Source organism: Perissodus microlepis, chromosome 15 (assembly GCF_051167445.1).
Source record: "Perissodus microlepis isolate ML-2025 ecotype Zambia chromosome 15, ASM5116744v1, whole genome shotgun sequence".
In the NCBI taxonomy this organism is placed as follows: Eukaryota; Metazoa; Chordata; class Actinopteri; order Cichliformes; family Cichlidae; genus Perissodus; species Perissodus microlepis.
The window spans coordinates 11,601,214-11,627,441 of record NC_140475.1 but is presented as its reverse complement, the minus strand read 5'-3'; the positions used below and the strand labels follow the sequence as shown (position 1 = coordinate 11,627,441).

At 42.2% G+C, this 26,228-nt stretch overlaps 1 protein-coding gene across 7 annotated transcripts in view; it reads left to right on the top strand.

Moving 5' to 3' along the window:
* utrn (utrophin) overlaps positions 1 to 26,228 on the top strand; it is a 192,478-nt gene that overhangs the window by 56,307 nt on the left and 109,943 nt on the right. For all 7 annotated transcript variants that reach the window (XM_084952527.1, XM_084952532.1, XM_084952533.1 and 4 more), the window contains 12 exons: positions 1,415 to 1,565; positions 2,501 to 2,676; positions 2,960 to 3,095; positions 3,545 to 3,694; positions 4,025 to 4,177; positions 4,285 to 4,386; positions 4,629 to 4,749; positions 5,225 to 5,442; positions 5,556 to 5,673; positions 5,778 to 5,986; positions 6,893 to 7,047; positions 7,183 to 7,372. In XM_084952527.1, coding sequence (XP_084808653.1) covers positions 1,415 to 1,565; positions 2,501 to 2,676; positions 2,960 to 3,095; positions 3,545 to 3,694; positions 4,025 to 4,177; positions 4,285 to 4,386; positions 4,629 to 4,749; positions 5,225 to 5,442; positions 5,556 to 5,673; positions 5,778 to 5,986; positions 6,893 to 7,047; positions 7,183 to 7,372 — 1,879 coding nt within the window. The remainder of the gene's footprint in view (positions 1 to 1,414; positions 1,566 to 2,500; positions 2,677 to 2,959; positions 3,096 to 3,544; positions 3,695 to 4,024; positions 4,178 to 4,284; positions 4,387 to 4,628; positions 4,750 to 5,224; positions 5,443 to 5,555; positions 5,674 to 5,777; positions 5,987 to 6,892; positions 7,048 to 7,182; positions 7,373 to 26,228) is intronic.

Genomic DNA, 26,228 nt, shown 5'->3' with positions numbered 1-26,228 from the left:
CCTATAATATAACAGATAAAGGTGTATTTATATTCATTATCTAGATTTAAGGTTTTAAATCAAAATTTTAAACGCAAAAAAGGAGAACAGTGAACAAGCTGCTATTTTTACATGTGGTGTATTTGTGTGAGTAAGAATATGCATGTCAGGATGTTTAGTAGCTGCAGGGACAATATATGCCAGCTGTCCACTAGTCAAGAGAGACAGCAGGACCAGATAAAGAGAGAGACCAGCACACATGGTAAAGAACACACACACGTACACGCTGACCTTAGTTAATGTCAAAACAATTCCTTGGGCATAAACAGTCTCATGCCAATTCACGCAGTCTTACAGTCATTCACTCATTCACACACATGCACAGTGCATGACCCTCAGTGCCATCAGCACAGTTCCTTGGGCATAAACAGTCTTCACATTTGCTGAGTGCAGTGTGTGCAAAGACACTGTAGTAAACTAGTAAGCTAATTTTGAGATTGCACACAAACTCTGCAGCACTGCATCTGTAATCACAATAACCTCTGGGCATCATTAAGTATCAAAAGAATAGAGTACATGTTGTAAAATTACTCATCCAGAACTCATTTCCTCAGCTTGTCCCTCTGATCAGATTTGTTCTTTTCAGAGCGATGCTCTGAAAGGAAATAGCCGTTGAGCAGACCACCATTGTGATAGAGATCTGTTTTTTTTTTTTTTTTTAAGTAATCATCCTCTCGCTCTTTATTTCTTTTTATTCAGTAGTTGTGCTGTGATCTTCACGGCGTTGTCAGAGGTTCCTGATTGTTGCAGCGTTTTTAATAGAGGTCAACTGTTCAGTTTTCCCTTATCATTTCCCGATGGTAGAACATGATGAATTCATTCATTTTTCCGTAACTGTAGCATATTAACAAGCGGATATGATTCCAACCAACACAACGGATAAAATATGCAGACTGTTTTCTCACTACTCTTACCCACTACAGATACAGTAGATTAGGTATGCTTTTTGAACAGTGGATGCGTAATTGAAAATGAGAGATAAAGTCAAAGGAATGGGAATTGGATCACAGTGATGTTATGGTATTAATGCAGCTGAAAACACTTCACTCAGTTTGGCTACTGTTCTCAATAAAAGTGGCAGCGGAAATGACAGTTTGAGTCACAATCGAGAGGATTTACAGGCATAGAGATAACATCGATGTTTGTGATATACACAATATGACTGTTTTATTGGTGATGTATTACATTTATATAATTTATAGCCCAGTGCTTCACAGAGCCTTTGCTGTGCACCACACTTTTGAGTTCAGCTGTGTTGAAAGGGTCTGAAGCGACGGCAGAAAGTTGGACAGATTGTCAGTGTGTCCTTCCTCTTTTTACAGATTATCTCCAGATTTCAGCTTTGATGCATGTGTGTTTCCTTTTTGTGCCGCAGGAGTTTCGACCGTGCTGTAGAGGAGTGGGGGCAGTTTCACTGTGACTTGAAAGACATCAGTCAGTGGCTGACTGACACAGAAAACCTGCTGTCTGAGAGCATTAGCCCTGATGGACAGCTGGACCTGGAATCTGCACGACAATACCAAGAGGTCAGTGGAGGGTGGTGAATCGTTGGACTGTGTTAAGTTTTTTGTTTTGTTTTTTCTCTCCTAATCTGTTTTGGTTTCCTTACCCCAGAGACAGAATAAATATGTATTTTTTGTGACAAAAGGCCTGTCAGGTCTCTTTCTTTTATTGTTATAGAGACTAATTAGATTAATTTGGCAATATCACATCATCAGCGTGTGTTTACAAGTTTAAATGAAGATTATTAACTCCCAAGGATGCTGTAGTAATATGTTCACGCTATAGGCAGCTTGATGGTTCGACGTGTTAGACAGAAGATAATTGCATTTGGCTCCCCCAGGGGAAAATGGGTGCTATACTGTATCTAATAAATACACCACACATCTGACTGTTCATTATGCAGAGTGGAAATGGAGAGAAGTGAACTGAAGAGTAAGATTAGAAGGAGACTTAAATTTCGCTTTGTTTGATTGCTAAAGCGGTAATTTCATTTCCAAGGGGAATTAAATTCTCTGAAGCTGTTGCATTATCGCTGACGGCGCTGGTGCCATTAACACCTTTATCGGCGTGATTTGCAAAAGCTCGAGCCGCAGTCCAGTGCGTCTGTCTTTTTTACGTTTTCACAGACACTGAGAATGAGACGAGGGATCAAGTGGATGGGAATTGAGAGATCAATTAGCTGAGTCACCCTTTAGCGGACTTTACAATCACTCACTCTACTTTACGAGTCTGTCTTGGCAGGTTAAATCTCTCTCGGTGGAAACAGAGATTTGGCAGCTTAAGTCGTGACTCGCTACAAATCATGCCTATGTGTCAATAAGAGATTTGCCTGGAGAGATGGATCTGAGCTCGGGATTTGAGCACTAGTAGATCAGATTATGCTGTTTGACTGAAGCCTTTTTTTCCCCCCCTTTCTTTTTCTGCTTTTGTCTCTTCCTTTGTTCGGCATGCATTTTAGGAGTTGGAAGAAGGCATTGCCAGCCATAAGCCCGTCCTGGTTGGACTCAGCCACACTGGAGAGCAGATAATTGGCAAGCTCTCCTCTCCTGATGGGCCCCTGCTTGAAGAGAAGCTGGAAACTCTGGGTCGGCGTTGGAGAGCGGTAAACCGCCAAGTCCTAGACAGACAGCGGAGGTAAAAATGACCTTGTACAAAAGAGGGGGAAAGATTGAGGATTTGGAGTTTGACATTCTTGTGTGTTGACATATAACATCTTAGTTCTAGAATACAATGTAGCATAGAGGTTGGTGCTCATTCTCCGTTACCATCAGTCTGTTTCTTTATCAGTGTTTGTCAGGTTAACGTTATCAATGCGGTCAGTCAGCCTATAACAGCAATTTAAATGTAAATTTTTAGGATCAGGCCTGCAACCTGGAGGAAATGGAGATCCTAATCTAAGGTGTGTGTGTGCGTGCAGGTTGGCTGGAGGGGATCCGGCCCTGTCAGAGCTGGTGAGGAGGCGCGAGGAGCTCGCTGTGTGGCTCGAGCAGGCAGAAAACGCTGTTAGCTCCCTGCCTGTCACTGCCACTGACAGAAATCTCAAAGAACTGAAGGTAAAGAAAAACTCAAAACATGCTCGAGTTAGTCTGATTCATGGGAGCTCAGAGATTTCTATTCCTGCTCAGGAGCTGCTGGGGAAGTGCTATTTTTATGGTCAGCTCTGACTGTGTTGTGTTGTCCTTTGTTCTTCTTTCCCCTCTATGCTATACTGTGAGCACAAGTTGCTCAGAGTGTCTCAGTTAGTCACAAGCAGAACCAGTCTCACCCAGCAAACGTAAACAGAAAGAGCACTGACACTTCCTGTTTTTAATATTCCTGTTTACATCCTCCAAGCCCTCAAACTCAGACTTGTACCTTATGGAAAAACACTGCAGAGTAGAATCATTCACACTACATATCTCTGTGCAACAGGAATTTGCTTCTTTGTTTCCCATTCCTTTGACTTTATCTCTCATTTTCAATCACACGGTGAAATTAAGCCTCAGTGCATCTTTCCTTGCAGGCCCTTGCTGAGGAAATGGATTTACAGAATGATCGTCTTGGCTGGCTTAACAAGCACGCTCCTCAGATCCTGTCCAGTCCCAGTGTTAGCCCGCAGAACAGAGAACAGCATGTTGCCAAACTCAGAGGAATAAACCTCAACTGGAGCAAGGTATGAAACAAACCAAGCGGGCGGCATGCACACCCAAGTTTGTGAATACAGAACCTCAAATGAGGCGATGTAGGATTTTGAAATTAATACCATATGTCCATCTACTAAAAATCTTGAGCGGGTTTGAATCTCTGTGACCTCGACCTCATAGTCAACCTTTCTGAAAATCACCTAGAATTTTCAATTTTATACCATAGGTGCATCTACCAGGAGGCTGAGGGCTAGCAGTAGCTATAGCTGGCTTCTTAGCCTTGTAGTCAAAGTGGTTGGTGTGAAACGTTGAGTTCCCTTTCATCTGCTGCTTCATCCCTGATTCTACCACTCCTGCAGGTGACCAATGAGCTGTTGGACAAAGTGGGTGAAGTGGAGACCAACCTGCAAAGTCACGCCCAGTTTCAAGACAGGATGAACAGACTGACTGACTGGGCCGTCATCACGCACCAGACGGTCACGACCCGCGGCCTGAATCCTGGCCAGGCACTGGTAGGTGGACTACACAGAACGCAGAAAACTAATACACTGGTGCTCACTGAAAATCCATCAATTCTATGCAGGCCTGTTCTCTTATATGATTTTTAAATACGCTGTAGGATCTGGAGGCTTCCATGAAGGACAGAAAGAAGGAGCTGGAGGACCTGTTAGCTCATTCAATAGAGCTGCAGAGACGACAGCAACTGTTGCCTCAAGAAAAGGTTTCCATAGTAATATAATTTAATAAAAAAGTACTAGTGATTGTGGTATATAATTACACATTATTGCACTGTTGAAGTGCTGCTGCCTCACTTTGGGCCAAAAAGATACAATTTCCTGTAATTTCTTAGTTTAATTAGCTCTTTATCTGGTTACACACCATTTCTAATGCTATTACTTTGTACTAAGTCTATATATATATGTTTGTGTGTGTGTGTCTCCTTATGCGCTATCATGTGTATAGGCTAAGGTTGAGCAGCTGGCAGCTGACTGGAAAGCCTTGGATGGCCGGCTGAGGGAATCTCTTGAGCCACCGCTGTCTCCATGGACACATCACCAACATGTAGTCCAACACCAGCAGCTGGGTAAAAAAAAAAAAATCCAAGAAACGCAATTATTTCTCTCTTTATGTATCGCTGCCTCTGTTTTTATGGTGCATCAAGGGCATAAGGAAGAAACTTGCCCCAGTGAAGTATTTAAAAATGAGATGCTTGTGGATCATTAACAGGGCATGACAAAAATAAGTAATAAGTTCTTAAATTTGCAATTCCCCTTTGTCCTACCTTAATCTGGAGCATGAAATGCTTGATTAAAAATAACAAGTAAGAGGTGAGCGGCAAAGGTTGTAGCAAACTAAAACAGTCCCCGATGGCTCGTTCGTCATGATTTGGTGTGGTGCTACTATCCTCTGAGAGCCTTTTGACAACACCACCTCCCTCCTTCTAACATCTTTAATGTTTGTTGCATCATTTCCTTTTAAAGGAGCTCTATATGTCAAACCTTGCTTGGATCAAGATTTCTTCCTTTTTTTTCTTTTCCTCCCCCCCGCCCCTGCTCCAGTGTCTGCCGTCCCTTCAGCCGTGCAGATGGCCAGCTTGGTGAGCGAGGACCCACACCACCAAACCCCGCACACACCGGACACCGTGGCGCCTACTGATCTTAACGAGACTGCCACTGAGCTTGCAGACTGGCTAGTCCTCATCACCCAGATGCTCAAGTCTAATATTGTCACCGTGGGGGACACGCAGGAGATCAGGACCACTATGGGACGACTTCAGGTGAGAAATTGGTTGTTTGTTTGGTTTTTTTATGTGTGTGATTCATTTGTTTTTTGTTTTTTTTTAAACTGAACTTTCACTAAACTTTCCTTGTATGTTTCTTCACTTGACAGGTGACAAAGAATGACCTGGAGCAGCGTCACCCTCAGCTAGAGGACATTTTCACACTGGCGCAGAACATCAAAAACAAAACCTCCAACCTTGATGTTCGCACATCCATTACTGAGAAATGTAAGAAAAAAGTTGTCAGGGGAAAAAAAATAAATAGTAGCAAATATGTATGTTGTGCTTTAGCCTTTGTTTGTCCATATAACCACATCTGTCTCTGGCTTTAGTGGAGAAGGTGCGCAGCCAGTGGGACAGCACTCAGCATGGTGTCGAGGCACGGCTCCAGCAGCTGGATAATATGATTGGTCACAGCAACCAGTGGGAGGAGCAGAGGAAGGAGGTGATGGGCCTTATTGGGCACCACGAAGGACGTTTCCATAACCTTCTTCAGCGTCAGTCCAGAGATCCCCTGACTGAACAGCTTAAAGACAATAAGGTTAGCGGGAAAAAAATACACTGCTAAACTTTCTCTCTGTGACCTCAGTACGCCTCGTCTGTCCTCTTGAGGTCATTTACTGTGATTCTGTAGCAAGCTTGTCTACTCATATTCCTCACGGAGAGAAAAAAAAATGGATCAAAGCGAACTTTATAACATATTAGAGGTCCTTTATACAGTCGTGTAAGTTTATACAAGGCGAGAATGAATAAATCACCTCTCTGAAGTATCACTTTGAACTTTAATAACGTTCGTACACCCACATCATCCATCATTTTAATTTGAGATGATGTCTTGGCCAATGATTTCTGGCACCAAATCCTGCCTCTTCTGACAGATTACAGGGACCGAACACTAGAGGGCAACTGAGTTTAACACAATCCAGGATGCTGTATACATAGCTGTTTGCTCCTGGTGTGTGGTCTTGTAATAATGAGTAATTATGTATTTAAAATGGTGAAGTACACTTTTTTTGTTAAAAGAAAAGGAGCCCAGCAGTCTTATATGGATGACTTACTTCCAAATGCTGAATTTGGAGTCTTAATCACCAGGGTCTAATGTAACGTGCTTGATTAAGCAGAGGTTAAACAAACAATGTCAAAGAGCCGAGCAGCAGAATAACAAATTTGTGTGTGTGTGTGTGTATGCATGTTGTTGTTTTTTTTGTTGTTAGTTTAATATTTTTTTTCAGCTTAGAGAATGAGTCATTAATATCCTCGCACGGCAGTTTTTCATATACCAGGCCACAACAGTATACAGAAAACAGCACAGGAAGATGGATAACTCCAATAATGATAAACAATGCCCTTCACAGTGACTTACAGTATTCACGCTGACTCACATCTGTCACATCCTCAGACTCGCAGTCCAGTGTCACGAATATCAAAGCGCTGCATTGTTTTACAGGAGTTTCTCCAAGCTCTGGGCCGAGGCCAAGCTACAGTCGCAGCCTTCAACGAGTTGTCCAATCACCTTTTACGAGAGTATTCTACCGATGACACCAGGAGGATCAAAGAGGTCGCAGATAAACACAATGCTGCCTGGAACAGCCTCAACAATAGGTGCATACAAACTGGCCCGCTCACCCTCTCACTGTGCTTCAAGGCAGATACCCTTTAACAGTATTAAATGTTTCTGAAGTTATTGCTATATCTCATATATAGCTATGCGTTTGTCTCAATCATATTAATGGACAGGGCCAATGACCGTCACACGCAGCTGGACAGTGACCTGAAGGGCGTGCAAGTGTCTCTCAGGGAGCTCGAGTCCTTCCTCAAATGGCTCCAGGAGGCTGAGACTACGGTCAACGTTCTCGCTGATGCCTCCCAGAGGGAAGATGTGTCGCAGGACTCCGCCCACGCGAAGGAGCTGAGGCGTCAACTGGAGGTAGGGGCCGTAAATTGATAGAGAAACCGCGAGTATGTGAGGAATATATGCACAGGTGCCAGCCTATTATCTCACTGTCATCCTTCATTAACGCATCCTTCAGCTACCGAACAGGGGCTGGGGTGTGTGTATGCTGCTGGTTAAAGGTGTGTGAATCAGAGGGCACACAGAGGGCGTGTGAATGCTTTTACACCTTGAACGTAGCTCAGCGATCTCCTTGTTCTGTCCCGCTTATGAAATCTGTGTGTGTGTGTGTGTTTGCCCCCCGCTTGCTTGTCATTTACCCAGATGTTCCCTCCAGGATCAGTTGACGCACATCATCCTATGCTTTATGTAATGATTTAATCCCAAAATCACCTCACCTCAGCCTTCCAGCAGATATAACAGGCGCTAATCTTCTTTTTTTTATTTTTTTATTTATTTTTTACTTCTTGCTGAAGTTGAAAAGGTGTTTTTAAAAATGTCTTGTGGTCATCTCTTTTGGCTTCTACATTGAGCGACGTTTTAACAATCTCATTGCTTTTTCAGAGGAACTCCTTGTCCCTGAAAAAGCGCTGCAGTGTCATCCATCTTTCAGAATCGAAATCACCAGTCCAATAATAATTCTGTGTTTTCTTGTCTTGAACGCTACATTGCCATCACTCCCGCTTCCATTTTCCGATCATTTAAAAAGAGGCCAAGGTTATAGAGAAAAATGACGCTGAATCACCGCATGAATGGCTGCAAAGATTTCTGATTCATCAACTTGATGCGAATCTGATGGTCACAGACTTTTGTAACCCGTTTGTTGAGCCCTTGCTGGATTTGGAAGTAATGAATGCTATTATCACATTTACCTGCCCATTACACTCATCTATATTTGTTGTATTGAACATAATCCATCATTATATAAACCTTTTCAAACTTGCGTCCTGCATATTATTACAATTTAGTCCTGCAAAGGTCGTGTGTCTTACTAGAACACCAGAAACTGTCTGTATAAACTCCTCTTACACGATGAGTTGGGAAGCCAAAATTGGCACAAAGGTAGATCTTAGGGCTCTGAAGGTTATTACGTTTTAGCACATTATCATGCTGCAACCTAGCAACCACCAACCAATGGGCTAAAATTAGCCATTTGTAGCATTTTGCACCAAGAACACTTTAGACAAGCATTGGACAAGTTTATTTTCACAAACCTTAACTTATACATGTATTGTAATGTCATCGTGTTGCAACCACCTATCAACATACTGTAGTGAGTTCAGTAAATGTGTTAAAATAGTAACTAAGGGTAGTTTCCACCTGACTCTATTATGTTTGTGCTAAAGAGCAAACATATTGGTGTAGCTTTCCTAATTTGTTATCGCCCGCCGCCTGTCTTAATATCTTTTGTCATTTCATTACCAGTTGGAGTCGAGATTGATGGATGGTCCTCGCCCAAAAAGTGGGTTTACATAACACAGACAGGCTTTAAGCCTTTGATGTTGTGGCTTTACTGAGTGTTGTTCCCCACAAACCCTTTCATTGGGTCACAATGACTGCTCTGCCACTGTTCGGTGCTTAGTTACTTTAATGACAATTTGTAGCCGCAGGCGGTTGTCATTCTCACTGCTGTTTTCAGACCAGTCACCGCAGTTGGTGACTGGTCAGGCTCAGTGACAAATACAAATTGGTGCATTAACTGATATTTCATGAAAATGTGAGGCTTAATGGCATAAGACCGAAAAACAACTGATGCTGTTGCGTGTGATGCAGTAATGACAGACATGGCCACAGGAATCAACATACTGGGAAACAAACTTGTTTGTTCTCTTGCCGAGTTGGATTAGAATTGATCGTGACTGTCTGATAAATTGGGGAATTATGTGATCAGTCTGGTTAGTCTCCTGCGGATTTTTGTGGGCTTCCAATGTAGCCAGGAAATCGGGGATAAAGAATAATGGATTTCCAGTTCAAAAATTCCTGTTCTCTTCATTGGTCATTGGTTACGAAAAGAAAAAAGCTAATTAAAGTTTAATCGTTGTCAGACGACAGCTATTGTTTCAGAGATTAGATGCAACTAAAAGCTACTCAGGCAGGTTTGCTCAGTAGAGCAAACTTTGTGCCAGAAATCTTGTCCCTTTGCTACAGATTCCCCATAATCACAAGCGGATATCTGATGTCTTTACTCGGCTCAGCCACTATAAAAAAAAAAGTCCTTGTTTTATTTATTTATTTATTTTTCTGTTTTTTTAAGAATTTACAAAATTTCTTAAATAGTTTTTGCTTCACTGAGTGGAAGAAGTACCAATTTTATTTATTTTTTAATCAAGAGACACTAAAACTTTGCAGAAAATAAGGTCGCCTGACTACATTTTGAAGCGTCGGTAATTAATTACAAAAATAAATTTTTGATCCAGTTCAGTACGCTTTCATTATCTTGGCACTGGAAGGCAGGCTGTGCATGAGCCATTATAGAGATATATGTAACTTTGTATTATTTTATCTACATGCACTATATTTTCAATAGTTAATTTTCTGGACATTTAATTCTATAAATTGTGCCTTTTTATAACACACTCCCTCTAATTAATTTGCACTGGTCTAGTAGAGACAGGAACTTCAACGGGATAATTACCACACTGTGAATAGTTTCATGTTATGTAATTGCATATTGTCTTACTGGAGCATACAGGAAGTCACTTGTTTACGTCACAAATCTGCACATTTGGTGGAATAATGTGCAGATTTATTCCATCATGAAGGTGCAAAGATGTACACAGCCTGATGATCTGCTTATATCTCGCTTACCTTGTGCATGTTTAGCTGTGGGCTTTAGATTTATGTGGGTTTGTGCGTGATTGTACTGTGATGTAAGCAGATGAGTTGCACATGCTTTCTACAACCTCTTTCTTTGAAAAATGGTTCATAGTTTTATTAACCCAGAGCCAACAAAACACTCAGTGTCTCTTGTAATTCCCCGTGAAGCAGAGTCAATACTCTGTGGAATGACTGAAATGGATGCTGTAGCCAATTAAACCTTGTCTAAACACAGCTCTTCAGTGAGCTCATCATGCCATCTCTCATTGTGTGCGTTTGTGTCAACTCTGTGTGTGTGTGTGTGTGTGTGCGCGCCTGTTGGTGAATGATGATTACTGTAGTTGGCTGCATCTTTTTCTTCCTTTCCACTGTCAAGTTACTGTCATTTAAATAAACTTAATCAGGGACCAAAAAACAAAACAAAACAGTATTTGTTTTTGTGCGTCAATTTGTGTCACATCTTTAAAAAAAAAAAAAAAATGATGGAGAGGCGGCTGGTCTTGGGTTTTCATCCTCAATTCAAATTAGTGCCTCTTGTCTTGTGGTTGGGAGAAAGAAGGCTGTTTTTCATCACTTTAAATGAAAGTCAAACATTAGCAGAGGGCATGAAAAGGGTTAAAATATCCACTCTATGGTTTATATCCTGTACATAGCTTGTACTCACTACAGCCTGTACATACCTATAGTTATAGAGTATTCACAACATACTTCATACCGTGTACATTATAACATACCACAATAGACCCATTTCTGTAATATACTTACATATCTATATTATTGCTAATATATATTGTAATATATCTATATCACTAAAGCACTTCTGGATGGATGCAAACTGCATTTCGTTGCCCTGTACCTGTGCATGTGCAATGACAATAAAGTTGAATTCTATTCTATTCTATACTTTGTTATACAGCGTGGTTAGGAGTTCAGGAGAAAGTGAGCGGCTGCTTTTCTCTGCTCTTTTTCTTCTCTAAATGTCATCTCTCTGCTGCCTGGTGCCTCCAGCAGATACATTCTCTAAACATTCAGCTGTTTTCTGCACTGATAAAAGATACTTAAAAGCCTTTTATCTTTTATTTTTGACCTTGCCCTCCTACCCTCTCTTCTGATGCTCTGCTTTCCACCCACTTTTTATTTTCCTCATTTTTTTTGGTTTTATCTGCAGTTTACCAGCATGTCCTCCCTCTTTTCTTCTCAGTTAATCGCTTAAAAAAATAGTATTTTTTTTTTTGGCGACAAAAACATGGCTCTTAATTAAAGACACATGCACTGTATCTCTCCCACACACTTGTTTGTGTCTGGAAATATTTTTCTGTAACATACTTGGCTTTTTAAAGAGATATATTATCAGTTGTAAACACCGAAAAACATAATTTTCTGTTTTTGGTAGGTGTACTGTAGTTTTTGGCCTTTAGTTTTAAATACTTAATTTTTTTGGACTGCTAGTGGTTTTATTAGATAAGCGACAGCAAAGAGACAGCAAGGAAGCCAGGAGGAGACACCACATGGGTAATGACAGAAGTCTGGTCTGATGCAGCCTGCGTTTGGCACCACAGATAAAAACTAAATCAAAAACAGTCACTTAATGGCTTTTTCGGGAGATTTTAAGTGCATTTGGCATTTCCTGATGTAATTTGTTCCACGATCATATCTCGGGTGTCTGAAACTGAGACAACAAAAATGGCTTCCTTAATGGAAGAGGAGAGCTAGAGCTAAAAAAAAAAAGTAGACTGTTATTTATTTTGCATTGAAAAATTACTGTCTGAAACTAAAGTTTCTCAACAAACCTTTTTTTCTTTAATAAAAAACTTACCAATGGTTGTCAGCTACCCTAATGGAGAAAAAAGTCTGTCGCAAATTGCATTAAGAAGAAGTTGCGTAGGTGTAGTAACAAATTGGCTCAGTGTAGTTTGAAGGCATTCAGAATTGACCTTTAACCTGTATGGTGCATTATTGTATCTCTAGAAGCATTGTTTTTGGGTTCATGCAATCCTATGTGTTCTCAGATTTGCTGGATCCACCTGACTGCACTACAGAGTAGGGCTGTGCGATATGACCAAAATCTCATATCCCGATATAAGAATTCTATCGTCCCGATAACGATATAAATCACAAAAATGTAACATTTTCTGTAAATTCTGTGAATCTCGGGCAGCTCGACTTGCGGGAAGTGTTTCCAGCTGCGCGTCATGTAGCTGGAGTCGAGTGTTTTAACCGATGCATGAAATGATGCATTTTTAGACATAAGTTGTAAAAGCCGCCGTTTTCTTTGTGAGTATTTATTACACACGGTGCTGCGGGGAAAAGCCTGTTCTAACGTTTGAGTCTACGGTCTATTCTTTAGCACCTGGCGGCTCTTTTTTTACTTCTCATCCGTAAATAATCTGCTCTTTCACGTGATTCAGTTTATTTTGAAAAGTCTCAAGAGGAACTTGAGCTTTATTGTGAAAGGTTTATGTGGAACATAAACAAGCGGACACGCGATGGTGTTACCGTCGCTGTTGCTAACCACAACGCATAAAAACAGGCGCTTGTCCGTCAGTAGTGTGGTAATATTAAATATAAGAGAAAGAGAGAACTTTAAGAAATTAATATAGCCACTACAGTGACCATCAAAACGGTGAAAAAATATTGCTGTAAACAGTTTATTTTGCGACACCACGAAACAAACGATAGCGTACAATAAAAAAACGATAGATGTTTTTATATCGTCACCCGATATATATCGTTATATCGAACAGCCCTACTACAGAGCATCAGTAACTCTTAAGAACAAGCACTCAACAGTGTTGTCTGCAAGTATGAATGGTACCAGCCTTCTTGGCATAGTGTCTCGAGTGCTTGACAAGTGAGGATGTTTTGCTTTTCATACAAGAGGCTTCTTCAGTTTTAAGCAACTGACAGAGCCCGAGGTAATGTGGGGGTTGTGTAGTGGTGTGAGGTGTGAAACCGCTGTAAGATGTAGCCCCACCCACCATCATAAGGCAAGGTGAGAATGGGGGATTGAAGACTGCTGACTCAAGGTGGCTGGTAGCTGGTGCTGTAAGCCATCACCTCTGTTCAACAATGGTCGATCACAGCGGATGTAGATGGCCTCCTTTACTCTTTCCAAACTATCTGTCTTCTCGGTCCAGAATGTGAACACTGGCATCCTTGACGGAATGCCCTCTCTCCTGTAGGTGTACAGCAGAGTCTATCAAGCACTCGACTACCATGACACGGATGACTGTGAACCGACACAGACTTCTTGGCGCTCACGTCACACATTCGAGCTGCGATACTACAGTTCTTACTTAAAGACTCCTTTTTGACCTCTGCACATGTGCAAAGATGTATTTTTCTTTTTGTTATCAAAATGAAAAATATGTTTTTGACTACTCATGTTTAACATTCATGAGTCAGCCACCAGCTTCACGGGCACGTAAGCTGTGGAAGTGCTCCAGCTAAGATTGCCAGTGCAGAAAATGAATGGGGCCGCTACTTCCCAGAATCCTGGATGCCTGAAATAACCCCTCCTTCTCTATATCTCTATTGTGTGTGGTTCTCATTTGTCCTCCAAGTTCTTGCACAATCTCTATCTCTCTCTGTCGCTCTCTCTCTCTCGTCTGATTGTCTCTCGCTCATTGATTTGTTTCTTGCCTGGCATAATGTCATTCAACCTTCACAACAGATGCATTGTTTGTCTTCCCTCAGTGGTGCTTTTCATCCGTCTCCCTCTTTCTTAGTCTCTCACTCTATTTTTCTCTCTCTCTCTCTCTCTCTCTCGCTCTCTCGCTCTCTCTCTCTCTCTCTCTCTCTCTGTCCTGCTCTCTCTCTCTTTGTCACTCCTTCCCTCTCTTTCTCCTCTCCGGATCGGCAGCAGTAAAAAGTAAGCCGCGTATGGACAGCTTCTCTTCTCGTCCAGTGCAACTCGTGCCTTCCTCTCTCCCTTCCCTCTCATCTCTGCCAGCACTTTGCGCTCTTTCTCTCCCCGTTTATCTTTTTCTTCTTCTTTGTTTCATCTTCTTCTTCTTCATCATTTCCCTCTTCTCTGTCACTCTCTTGACTCTGCAGGGTGCCGTCACGAGTGATTTGTTTGATTCTCTTCTGGCTCTGCGGTCGAGGTGCGCGTGTGAATGTCCGCGTGGAGGAGAAAGTGAGTGTCTCGTCTTGTCCGGCTCTTTTGCATCATCGCGCGCATGTGTGAGTGCATGCTAAGAGCTGTGTGAGTGACTGTTTATAAAGAGAGAGAGAGAGGGGGAGAAAGCAAACTGAGGCTGCGCTCACTATGTTTATTGTGTGTGCGTGCGTGTATGTGACGAAACGTGGGGGCATGCTGAGCTGAGTACGCCTGCGAGTGAGTGTGTGTGGGTTTTTTTTCCCCTTCTCTCTCTCTCTCTGTGTACATGTGTGTGTGCGCATCACGTCAGCTTGGCTGGGGTCTGGTCGGCTGGAGAGGGAGAGGGAGAGGGAGAACAATATGAGCGGGGTAGGGCAGTGCTAGCATGCGGACCAGGAGCAGGCTGCTGCAGACTTGTAGCAGTCTTAAGATGATGGCCATGGTCCGGACCTCCCTCCAGAAAGTGGTGGTCTTCTTACACAGGCTCCAGAGGATGGCCATCTCCTCGCCGCGCTACCAGAAACTCTGCAAGGTACGTGGAGACACGGAGCTGGAGAGCAGAGAGTTCATGTTTTTCTTTTTTCTAATTTTCTTTTCCTAATTTAATTGGATTTTCTTTTTAAACTTTTACGATTGCACTCGTATGTGTCATTTAAATGATTATTTTTTGATTCTTTGGGATTTGTTTGGAGTCTATATTTATCAGATGCTCGGTTTGTGCATCCCTGTCAGCAAGCAGCCATAAAGTTTTTGCTGCACATGTGTATGTGTATTTCCCCCACCCCCAGTGTAAATGCTCTTGCTTTTCAGAAATCTGGAGTTTATCACCAAGTTGCCCGTCTTTGCCTCATCCATAGCTTCTCCTCTATTTTTGGCCTTTTTATTCATGAGTCATTTGGTTGTCAAGACATTCTGTTCCTGCTGAAGTTGTTTTGAGGACTCCAGTCACCTCCACTGCCTGTCGTTTTAAATATATATGTGCATATATACATCAGCAGCTTTAGGAACTTTTGGCACTTCTTTCGCATATCAAAGAAGAATTCAAACTGTGCGTCCCTGCCGTAGAGTGAGGTTGTGTGTGCACGCTTTGTATTTTTGTCAGCTTTTAAAGTGAGTGCAGGCATACACAGGGATTGTGGTGAAGAGTGTGTTGTATTTGTTTTTTGGGTACACAACTATTTTTGCTTGTTTGGGATTTTTAGAGACATTGTGACAGGTGGGACTGATGGGACGCTGTTCTGTAACCTAATTTAATTCGATCTCTTGATTAAAGTTTTTAGCTGATCTCATTATGTTGACACGACACACCGGTTAACAGGTTGGCGTCACACACACATTCATTCGAAAAGCGCATAAGAGAAACATGAGGAGAGTGTATTTGGTTAAAAAAAAAAAAAAAGGAAATCAAAGTCAGCTTTTATTGATTTTACCTGAGAGAAAACGACCGCTGATGTGCACCGGACTCGATGTCATTTTGTACCCCTGTTGATCATTATTGATCGCCGATCGTCATTGCCATCTCTCTTGCGCTGCACAGCACTGACCTGCTCTCGCTCAGAGGTTAAGGGTGGGGGTGGAGAGGGGAGACCAGCTGTTGAGATTAGACAGTACTGTGCGTGTGTGACTGTTGGAGAGCGACAGACTAATGCATCAGAACAGTTTTGGATTAGTTTCCAGCTTCAATCATGGCTTGACAAACATGTGGTGGCTCAGTTTAATCCATCCTGAAAATTCGTTACGCTTTAGGACTGCATGTTTTTGCCTTTTTTTTTCTACTCACCAAGTGTGTGGTTATTTATTTATTTATTTATTGTCTCTACGGAAGAAAAGCCAAAAATTATCACGAGAAAGTCTATTTATGTGTATTTTTTCCCTGTTTTTTTTCTAGCCTGTCTTGTTTCTCTGGGAACAAAACAAGAAACAAAAAGCAATAGTGACGACTCAAGGATTAGACCTTGTTAAAAAATAAAAAAATTATGGGAGAGTGATAAACAGAGCATTAGGCATTCGGGATTAGGCATTTATTTCCTGCTCTTTCTCAGCTTATCTTGCAGATGCTTGACTTATGTTTGTTTGTTTTTAAACAGTTCTTGGCAAAAACAATTAAAACTAGATCTGTGGTAGCGAACATGCACATAAATGCACAATCAACTCTACCCCTCTTGAGTTGATTTGCTCTTTTGGCTCCATTAAGCACCCTTAAGGGGCCAGACCTTCGCTGGATTGTGTCCATACCGGACAGTGGGAGGAATCAGTCATTCCACAGCCAATTACCCTCCCCTGGGTTGCATCAGTCATTCCAGCTTCGTTTGGCCTTCCCTTGGGGGACTGTAATGCCAGGGTAGTCCTGCCTCCCTGGGGTGCGCTCACTGGCTGGCAGACTGGAACAATGACATCCTGATGATAGATTCGAAATGGGCTCACTCTCCGGCTCTGGTCATTCTTTCTTTTTTGGAGGCAGACCACGGGCTGTTTATTGTCTGACACGCGTTATTAAGTGCAAAAATAATGGAAGCTGGTTCATTAAAATTGAATAATTTTAACATTTCTAATTATTCTCAGAGGAAATAACTGATTTCATATATTGTATTCCTTAGTTTCCTGAAGAACATGTTGTTTATGTTTTCGTACCACTCTTAAAATCGTAAGAAAAATAAATCCCACCAACACTTTCAATTTGATCACACTAACTCAAGTCAACAGTTCGTGTTTTCGTCTGACTCACTGTCACAAAGGCTGTTTTTTTACCCTTGGAAAACCAATTAGACGGCAATATCAAGCTTACCTCTTGAAAAGCACGGACTTGCATCACGTTTGTCGTCACTACCTCTAACAGAGTACCAGCGCAGGGCACGGTGACCACTGACTCACCGTGCTGTGATGGATGGGAAGAGTATGAAATGTACTGAGTCATATCTTTTTATCTGTTAATCATATTTTTCTGGGAGCTTTTGGGTTTATGCAGAGCACCAGTTATTTTGATGTATAATAGCGAGCTTAGCGGTGTTTGCAAGCGGCAGCCATTTAACGTTTTTAAAATTTCATCTGTTTTTTGGAGAGTAAATTATCTTTCCCAGTTCAAAGCAATAACATTTAATGAGGTTGTATGCTCTGAGAAATTTTCTTTAATCTATACGGCGTTCCCCTGAGGCTGCATTCGATGCATTCATTCTGTACTCATTAAAAACATCGGCTAAATGCCTTAAATGTAAATGCGAGCTTCGGTGCATCCCGATTGTTCCTCTTCACCGGCCTTTCACCTGGCGCTCTCGCTCTGTAGCGTTCTCTCTTGAAAATTGCTTGCAAGCATGTGACATATAGTTTACTGGTGAATAGAAGCTCTGAGTGGCATGCCTGGTTCATTTATAGTGAGGCATACAGAGGGGCCCTTGTGGCTCATTTCATCTCCTCACTTTTGCTGCGCTCTGTCTCTCCGTGTGTAATCTCTAGCTGAGAATTGGGTGAAGGGCCCACCTCTCTCCAGAGGAGCGTCCTCCTACTCTCATTACTGTAGCGTTGGCTGCTATTTCGTGTGTGCGTGTGTCTGTGTTAAACCAAAGCCTACTTTAGAAACAGCCCTAAAGCAGCAATAATGTGCAGTCATGCCTTGTCTGTCTCTGTTTCTCTGGCAAATGCTTTGGCCTTTGGGCTCCACACTCGATCCACCTTTGCTCCTGGCTCACTGCTACCCCAGGACAGGTGACTCAGGTGTGGGCATGGAGCCCAGCTGTCTGACCTCCCTGTCCTTGAGCTCCACAGGGGTGCTATGGGTTATTAGCAAGTGTTAGCATTAGCAGTTAGAGCCTCAGGTGCAGTCAGATTACACCCCACCCCCCACAATCCTCTCCCCCCAGTAACCTGGCTCACGCTCAGATTGTGGATAATTTATTTCTTTATTTTTTTCATGCATCCTTAGACACAGTTAGCTTACGGACACTCATGCATTCAGTTCTCCAACACATATGTGGATGAACACATTTAAAATACAAGCATACCCACACACTCACTCACTCCTCAGCTCCTCTGTGAGTGATGAGTCACAGGCGGGAGATTTATGTGGTAACAGATTCATAAATGCAGGTCATTTAAATTCATCAAGACCGTATTGGGAACGAGCAGGGACAATAAAAGAAAATGAAGATGGGTTTTTCCTCTCCCAATCAACATTACATGTAAATCACCACAGATGGACTTTCTATTGGGAGTGGACTGAGGTGAAATAGCACTTAAATCACTGATACAGCCCCGAGTTAAGCTGCTCTCCTTTTCTCGATTGCCATTACGGCAGAAAGTGACCGTTCCATTATGATAAGATGAGACGAAGAGGACAGAAAAACTGGTCTTGAGATTGAAAATCAACACCCCAGGATTAGATGGAATCCACAATATACTATATTTGCTTCAAATATAAACAGAGAAAGGGGGGGGGAGTCCCTCAACCTCCTCGCCTTTCTCCTCCCTTTGTCTACATCCCATTTTGTCTCTCGCACATCCAGTAAACCCATTTATCGAGCCAGTAATGCACGCGTGTGTCCGGTTTGTGTTTATGTGCACTTCCATTAGTGGCTTTCAGGCACTTCCTAACATCAAGCTAAAGCTGCTAATGCCTGTGTAGTTTGTCATCACGTATACTTTATGGTGCTGGAAAGCTCTGTATTTACCCAGCACTTCAACATGTGATATCCAGAGTAAATAACAAGGAAGAAAGGGAAAGATATTGATGGAGAGATGTGCGCAATTACCTCTGTAACTGTGTGCTGGTTAACTGTCGTGATCAGTTTTCAAAGGAGTTGTTTTTCTCTTGTGATGACTGCATCTTTGCACTGAGGCTGGAAACAGGAGGAAAAATAGCTTAAACATGAGAAGCACCTACAAAATTCACTCTTAAAAGTCTGTATACAAACAGAGAGAGAGGTATTTAGGTATTGTGTAAGTCCTAAAGGGACAATGCACATTAGTTAGCATGAGTGCTTGGACCCATCATTTTGTCATGGCATGAATAAGTATTAAAAGGAATCACTGATACAAAAGCATCAAAGCCCAGTTAAAAGTCAATAAATTAAACACACCGAGCACAGAACAATGACATAACCTTGTGACATATAACAGAAAAATCTGAACTAACATTACATTTTAGTGTCAAAGTTACTAACAACTTGATCATATTTTTCCCAGTTTAACAAAATCACATTTTACAGTCTTGATACAAATTTGATCTAATGTTTCTACAGCCTTTTTTCCCCACCTGTCTGTCCAGCTATTAAGAAAGTAGATGATGTGATAGATCTGAGGTCCAGTACTCAGGTTTACTGGAGGACATGTTTGTTTTCAGACAGCAGACTTGGCCAAAACTCACTAGCCCACCTGACACCGTGATCTATGGCCAGCCCAGACATGGCCTGAGCCGAATCACGGCAAGCAGAGGGAGAGATAGAGATCTCAAGGTTTTTGCCTTTTCGTTGCTCTCCCTTATGGCGTGGCAATCTCTCAATACGTGCTTAAAGATTTGTAGAAACTAACCCGTAAGAGAGGGGGGGAAAAAAGGGAAATATTGACCTGAAGGCAGTGAGGAGGCAGTCATTTTTGTTGCCATCTAGAGGTCCCTATGACCTTCCAGCTCTCTCTTATCATCCTTTCACTGTCTCATGTACCGCTTGCCCGACTGAGTCGGGGCGCGATCCAGGGGGCACCCTAAGTGCGGGAAATAAAATGAAGCATGCAATCATTTTTCCTTTGCTGTTCCTTCTATTCTTGTGCTGACAATCAATCTGCGGGGACAAGGCCTGCGCTCTGCACCTTGCCAGAGTCCCACCTTGCCAATATCTATGGTGAGCACACAAACAGTGCTGACTCACAGTCCATATTTTGTTTTCTCTCAGTGTGTATATGTGAGCGCCTGCACCTTTTTGTGGTGCTGACAAATACCACAGTTTCAAATTGAAGAAGAGATTGTGTTTATACAAATGTGCTGATAACATAAGGTCAGAATAATCAGAAGGTGATTGAGCCAATTAGTATTCAACAGATTAGAAAGTGTATCGATTGATCCTGTACTCACTACCCTCTGTTACTTCTCTCCTCTTTGACCCTTCCCTCCTATTCCCCCCCCCCCCCCCCCCCCCCGTTTACCTGCATCAGCTTCAGTTCTCATTCTTTCTCCTCTGTGAATCTCTTCTACCTTTGGACAGTTTGCCTCTCTTGTCAAGGATAATTAATTCTTTAAGAAGGAGTGGAACATTTGCTCCACGATAACGTCTGTTCCTGCTACGTTTCAACGCCTCTGTGTGTTATTTCCACAGTGCTCTGAGCCCAAATGATTTTGTATTTCATCATTATTTTTTTTTAAACATCTATCAAAAACACGGTGTGCATTTGCAGTGATTTATCACTTCTAGAAATCTCTTTTGAAAGGTGAAACATTCACGTATGAGCAAGCGTCTTTGTCTTGGTGCCATTCTTTCTCCAAATCCTGTCCTTGCTGTAGAGATAAACATTTAATTGATCTATTCACCTGTCTTTTAGGCTTTTTGTACAACCACTTAAAAAGGGGGGGAAAAACACTTAGATGGAACCACAAATTATTTTTTTTAGCAGAGAAATACAAAGACACACTTTATTCCCTTTCTTCTTCATCTACTATCACCATTTCACTCAGTAGCAATTTCCCTAATATCACCATAATATGCAGCATATGCACCGGCTCACCTCGCCCTCTTTCTATTTATGCCATCATCTGCTCTTTGCACGCCGCTTCTAAATCATTCATGCTTTCCGTCTTTTCCCTCCCATCCTCCAAAAACATTCTGCCCATCTTCCTCAACTCTTAGATGGCTTACTAGATGCTACTTGAGCCTTCATTCATGCACCGCTTACAAACCAGATACTTGCATTTTGCAAGTTTCCAACACTGAAACTATACTCGCGTGGATGTCATATATGATTCGCCTCAAGGTTTATCATCCAGGTAGCTCATCTTAACATTTTTCCAATTGGTTAAATCAGCGGATGTTTACTTCACCTGTGTTATTTTGTCTGAATGTCCCTGACTTGGGGCTTTCAGTGGCCTAAATAAAAAAAGGAGTGGAGGTTAAAAAGAACAAGAACCCCAAGAAAATAGCAGTGGAAGAAAAAGTGGGCAAGACAAGAGGAAAAGAAATTAGCCCCAGTGTAGAAGGTACTGCGATGAAGGAAATGGAGCATTGAGCATCCTCTCAGAGATAACACAAAGAGGAGCTGAAAATGGTTTTCACTGTTATATCACAGGAGATTAAAGATAAATCAAGCTATATATAGTCTGTAATCTGCAGGCAGGAACAGCCTGCTAGAGTCAAATGCCACTATAGGGGGGAAAAAAAGGAGTTTGATGGGTAGTCACGATCACGTCACAGAAGTGTTGAGCAGAGTTTTTGTAAAGTCTTAAGTTTGCCCAGAGGAGCTCTCACTGTTGGCGTGCAGTTTCTGCTCTGACAAGCTTTTGAAAGGTAAAACTCTTCTTAAATTAGAAATGTCCTCTCCGTACTACATGGTTAAAAGATTAGACACGAGACGGAACCATGTGATACTCGAGAAAGTTGAGAGAGGGATCAGAGATGACGGGAGCGGATCAGCGTGAGCAATGAAAATGTTTGTGAAAGACAGCTCGACGTAAGCTTTAACTCCATCTCAGTGGTGCCTTCACACGTCGGACCGCAGACATCAAAGAAAATCCAGAGCTGTTAGGTGAGACAAGGAATCAAATTAGATGTACTACAGTGCTGCAAGTGTGGGTGTTCACTGGTTCAGCATATTTCATAGTTAGAGCAGAAATGTGTGAGAAGAGGGGACTTTTTTGTTCCTTGGGGAGAGAAGTCTGCCCTTTCTGAAAAGTAAAGTTACAAAAAAAAGGTTTGACTCAAAAAGCAGAAGAGGAAGAAAAACATGTCATGAGAGAAAAGATGGCTGCCAAGTATGTTTTATTTTTTGTAAGAAGGACGAAATTGAAGTGAGGAAAGAGCTATCTAAACATGACACCGGGACGATGGAAGCTGGGAAAAGTTGGATACGGTGACAAGAGCAAGTAGGAACCTGGAATTGGAAAAAAGGGTGCAAAGATGGGAAAAGAGAGACCAGTGCCTGAAAGGAGGAGAAGGGATTGAAGAAGAAAGGGTCGATAGAAGTGTGCGATTGCCTTTTCCATCTCTGGGGTTTGCAGGGCTTATTTCAGGGTCACCGGAGAGACGATCGCACACACAAACACGCACACACACGGACAGACGGAGAGAGAGAGAGTTCAGAATCGACCCGAGTACTCGTTTTCAGCCTAAAGGATATTCTCAGATTGGGCAGGGGGGTGAGAATTCATTTACTGCCTCAGTACATGAGTGACTTCATTTTCACTGGCTGCCTTGCTTCCCACTGTGGACAAAAGAGAAATGCCAACAAAGCCTATTACACATTTGTCCAGTTTACAGCCAAGTATGTCTTGTTGAACGTCTCCCTCTTTTAGCCTGTCCCCCTTGTCAGTGTTTGTGTGTGTGTGTGTGTGCGCGTGTGTGTGTGTGTGTGTGTGTGTGTGTGAGTGCCAATTCGTGCCTGCTAAATATCATTGGGATTAGCGCCGGGGGCTTAATTAAAAAGCAATTACCTTTGGTCGCTGCGGGCGGCGCTTGGCGGAGGGTAGCTCGACTAATCTGGTGAATGTTGTGAGGGACCCTCAGCATGTAGCGCGCACACACAGATGTGTGCAGTTGTCTGCAGAATTAAAGGGGGATTAAAACAATTGTTAATTAGCGAAGTGGGGTGGGGGCTGAAAGGGTAGAAGAGGGACTGCAGGGCCAGACGCACCGTTCCCTCTGCATCTCACGGCCTCTGTGAGTTTATTTATGAGGTTAAGTGGGCAAATGATATACCCCACATCCAATTCATTTTGGAGCTCCTAAGCATGCGTACTCTTTCCCATTGTACCTCTCCTGCTTTTCCACCTCTCTTCTTGCGCTTTCAAACACTAAAATAGGTTAGCAGAGTTAGCGCCTGGGCTAATCTTTTAATTTTAAAGCTCCAATTAGATGTCGCTAATGACAGTAATTAGATCATCTCTCTGAGACTCGCTCTGTTGTGCCCTTGAAAAACCCCAGTATGCTCGATACAATAGAGGCGAATCTGCCAAAAAAAAGTGTGGGGTGGGTCATTTCCTGAAATGATGAAGCTGTCTGAATACAAAGCAATGCTCTGTGTACACCTAAAATCAAAGATTATCTATGGGGATATTGAGAAGTTGAACTTTGGATAGATCTAATTTTAGTGTCTGAAGCCACTCTGAGGTTAGTCTGTTTTTGGATAGGCGGGATAATATCAGATATTAGCCCCTTAATTCCTCCCCCGCCCCAAATGATGTATCTGTAAATAATTTAGTATTTACCCATGCCACTGGACCAAGTTGTGTTTCATCAGTTTTGTACTGGAAGATTACTTGGTGTCCTTGGCCAAAGGGGCGAATAAATGACCCAATGGCCCTCTCCTCCACCAATAAAACAAGCCAAAATTATCTGTATTGGCTCTCAGCTGAAATTTAGTTTTAAACATTGGTGTTGGTATTGGCCCAGTATTGCGTTATTCAGAATGGGTGCATCCCTAGAGCATATAGGAAGAGAATTTGCGTTAAAATTGTGGTTTTGGTTGCCACAGAGACAAAGTTTTCACTCCTGTGCATTTTTATGTTGTGTGGGTTTGTAATCTGTTTGTGCCCTCAGGTTTGACAATTTGTTGTAGTTCATCAAGATTTAATTTTGGATTGATGTTTTTTCATCCCTGAGAGAGGCCAGTAATTACCACTAAACGCTGTATGAAAAGTGCTCGTGCACACACAATCACAACACACACGCGCGCACGCGCAAGAACACCCCTCACTACCCCCGGCTGATGTATCATAATTGTCCTCTGTCCTCTTCCCAGCTTGCTTTGCTCTATTTATAGCTCGTTTTAGGCCCCACCCTCCCAGACAGCACTATGGCAACTACATGATTGACAGGCCAATTGTCAAGTGCGCTTGATCCTTTTGAGTCTACTGTCTTTCCTCCCGTTGACCTTCTCTCTGACATCACCGCCGTCTGACTGTCTCGCTTCAGTCCGTACTGTCTGCGTGTGATCATAACTCAGTTTGGATGGCCCTGCACCTCGCTGCTAAATGTCCCCCTCACACAGAGATAGATACGCAGCTCAGAGAGGAAGAGCGGGTCATAAAACGCACACTCGTACACATACTACCTTAACTGCATATGACTACATCCATTAATCACCCTTTTAACCTCAACCTTTGTGCCTGTGTATCAGCTGTGTGTCTACTTTTTATTCACAATTGTAGACACCGCCTAAAAACTGTAAATGCAGCAGGCTTCCTACTTCAGCAGGGGTGATCCGTATGAAAGGCAGGGTTTATTATGAGTTATTACATGCAATTAAAAATGCTTCTTGGGTAAGGAGGTGGGGCAGACCTCGATGCCCAGTTTGTACAAACACGCTGCAATCTGAGAGATACTGAATGACACACAAGGGCACATGATGTGCTTTAAACACTGTAAATTATTAATGCATAAATCAGTTTTCCTGTTATATAATACATTAATATCATTGATGTTGTTGTTCTTTATTGCATATTCTGATGCCTTCGCAATATTGTGAAGCCAATAAAGCCGCTTGAGTTGAATTACAAAGAGTAATTTTGGCTGTCACTCAACTGAGGCAAAAGTGGCAGCATGACTCAAGCAGTAGTGCTCGTGGTTAGGTAGAGGTTAAGAAAATTATCACTCAGGATGCATCAGATTCATGAAAGCCTCACCCTTAATCTCCAGGAGATAAAGTATTGTATATTTTGAATAACTTTACATATAAATTGTGGTAAAATAAGTAGCAGCAGCCACGCTTCTGTACTACTGGCAGATTAAAAGTAATTAAAACAAAAACACCTTCAACAGATATGGAAAGATTTGTGGCCACCTACCAAAGTGTAGCATCTGGGAACCTTTTAGGAAGTAGTATATTCCATAAATAAATCAAGGAAAAATGCTAAAATGTACTTTGAGGGGGACTAAGACTCACATTTTCATATATTATTACTGGGTGAAGCTTGAATGTCACCTTCTGTATCACATGCCCAAACGCACTTAATTTCACCCCATAGTTTAACTGAACCTCTTCACTTATGCAGACCTCTTAGAAATCCTCCAAGGTGTTATGTTCAAACCGTTTCATTTGAGTGTTGCTGCCTGCGACATATTTCTTTCCATGCCTGTTGTTTTTCTCTTGTCCTGCAGTTTAGCTGTACTTACTACTAACTTTACACAGTGCCCTGTTATCACCATAAGAAGCTGCAATTCCGTTTTTTTGTTTTAATGTTTGTTGACAGCATGGGAAACGTACAGTCTCCAGATCGGCATAGGCACAACCCTGGATGGTTCTGAGAGTGCATGCTTTGGGAATCGAGCTGATATTTTTTTGCCCATGCTTAGCCATTTTGCTCTCTGCGGATATGCACTTCATTCAAGTGCTGCCTTTCTCCTTCTGTCTTATCAACTAACTCTATTTTGGAGCTTTGCAATCTTTCCAAGTGTTTACATATTTTTATATTTAAATATTTGTTTTCTTGTTTTGTGCATGAGTGGTTTAGTCGAGTCTTTTGCTCCCCCTAGCAAAAAAAGCGAAGTAGGTCAAATGTCTTTCTCTCCAACCATGCCCTTCAGCTCCTCTTGGAGGAAGTGTTTCCAGGCCAGATGGAGTTCTTTGGCTCTGCTTGAGGTTTTACCGCGGTTGAATGTACCCACTGCTATCCATGTAAATCCTAGAGGAATATGCTCAAAGAAGTAGCCTTGGTACTATTACTGTGTGCGAAGGATGAGGGGAAAAGAAAAAAAGCATGGGCAGAGAGGGTGATGGCTTGTGTGACACAGGAGGATGAGAGATAGCTGTACATCTGCACTTAAAGAATAAAGGTCACTGTTT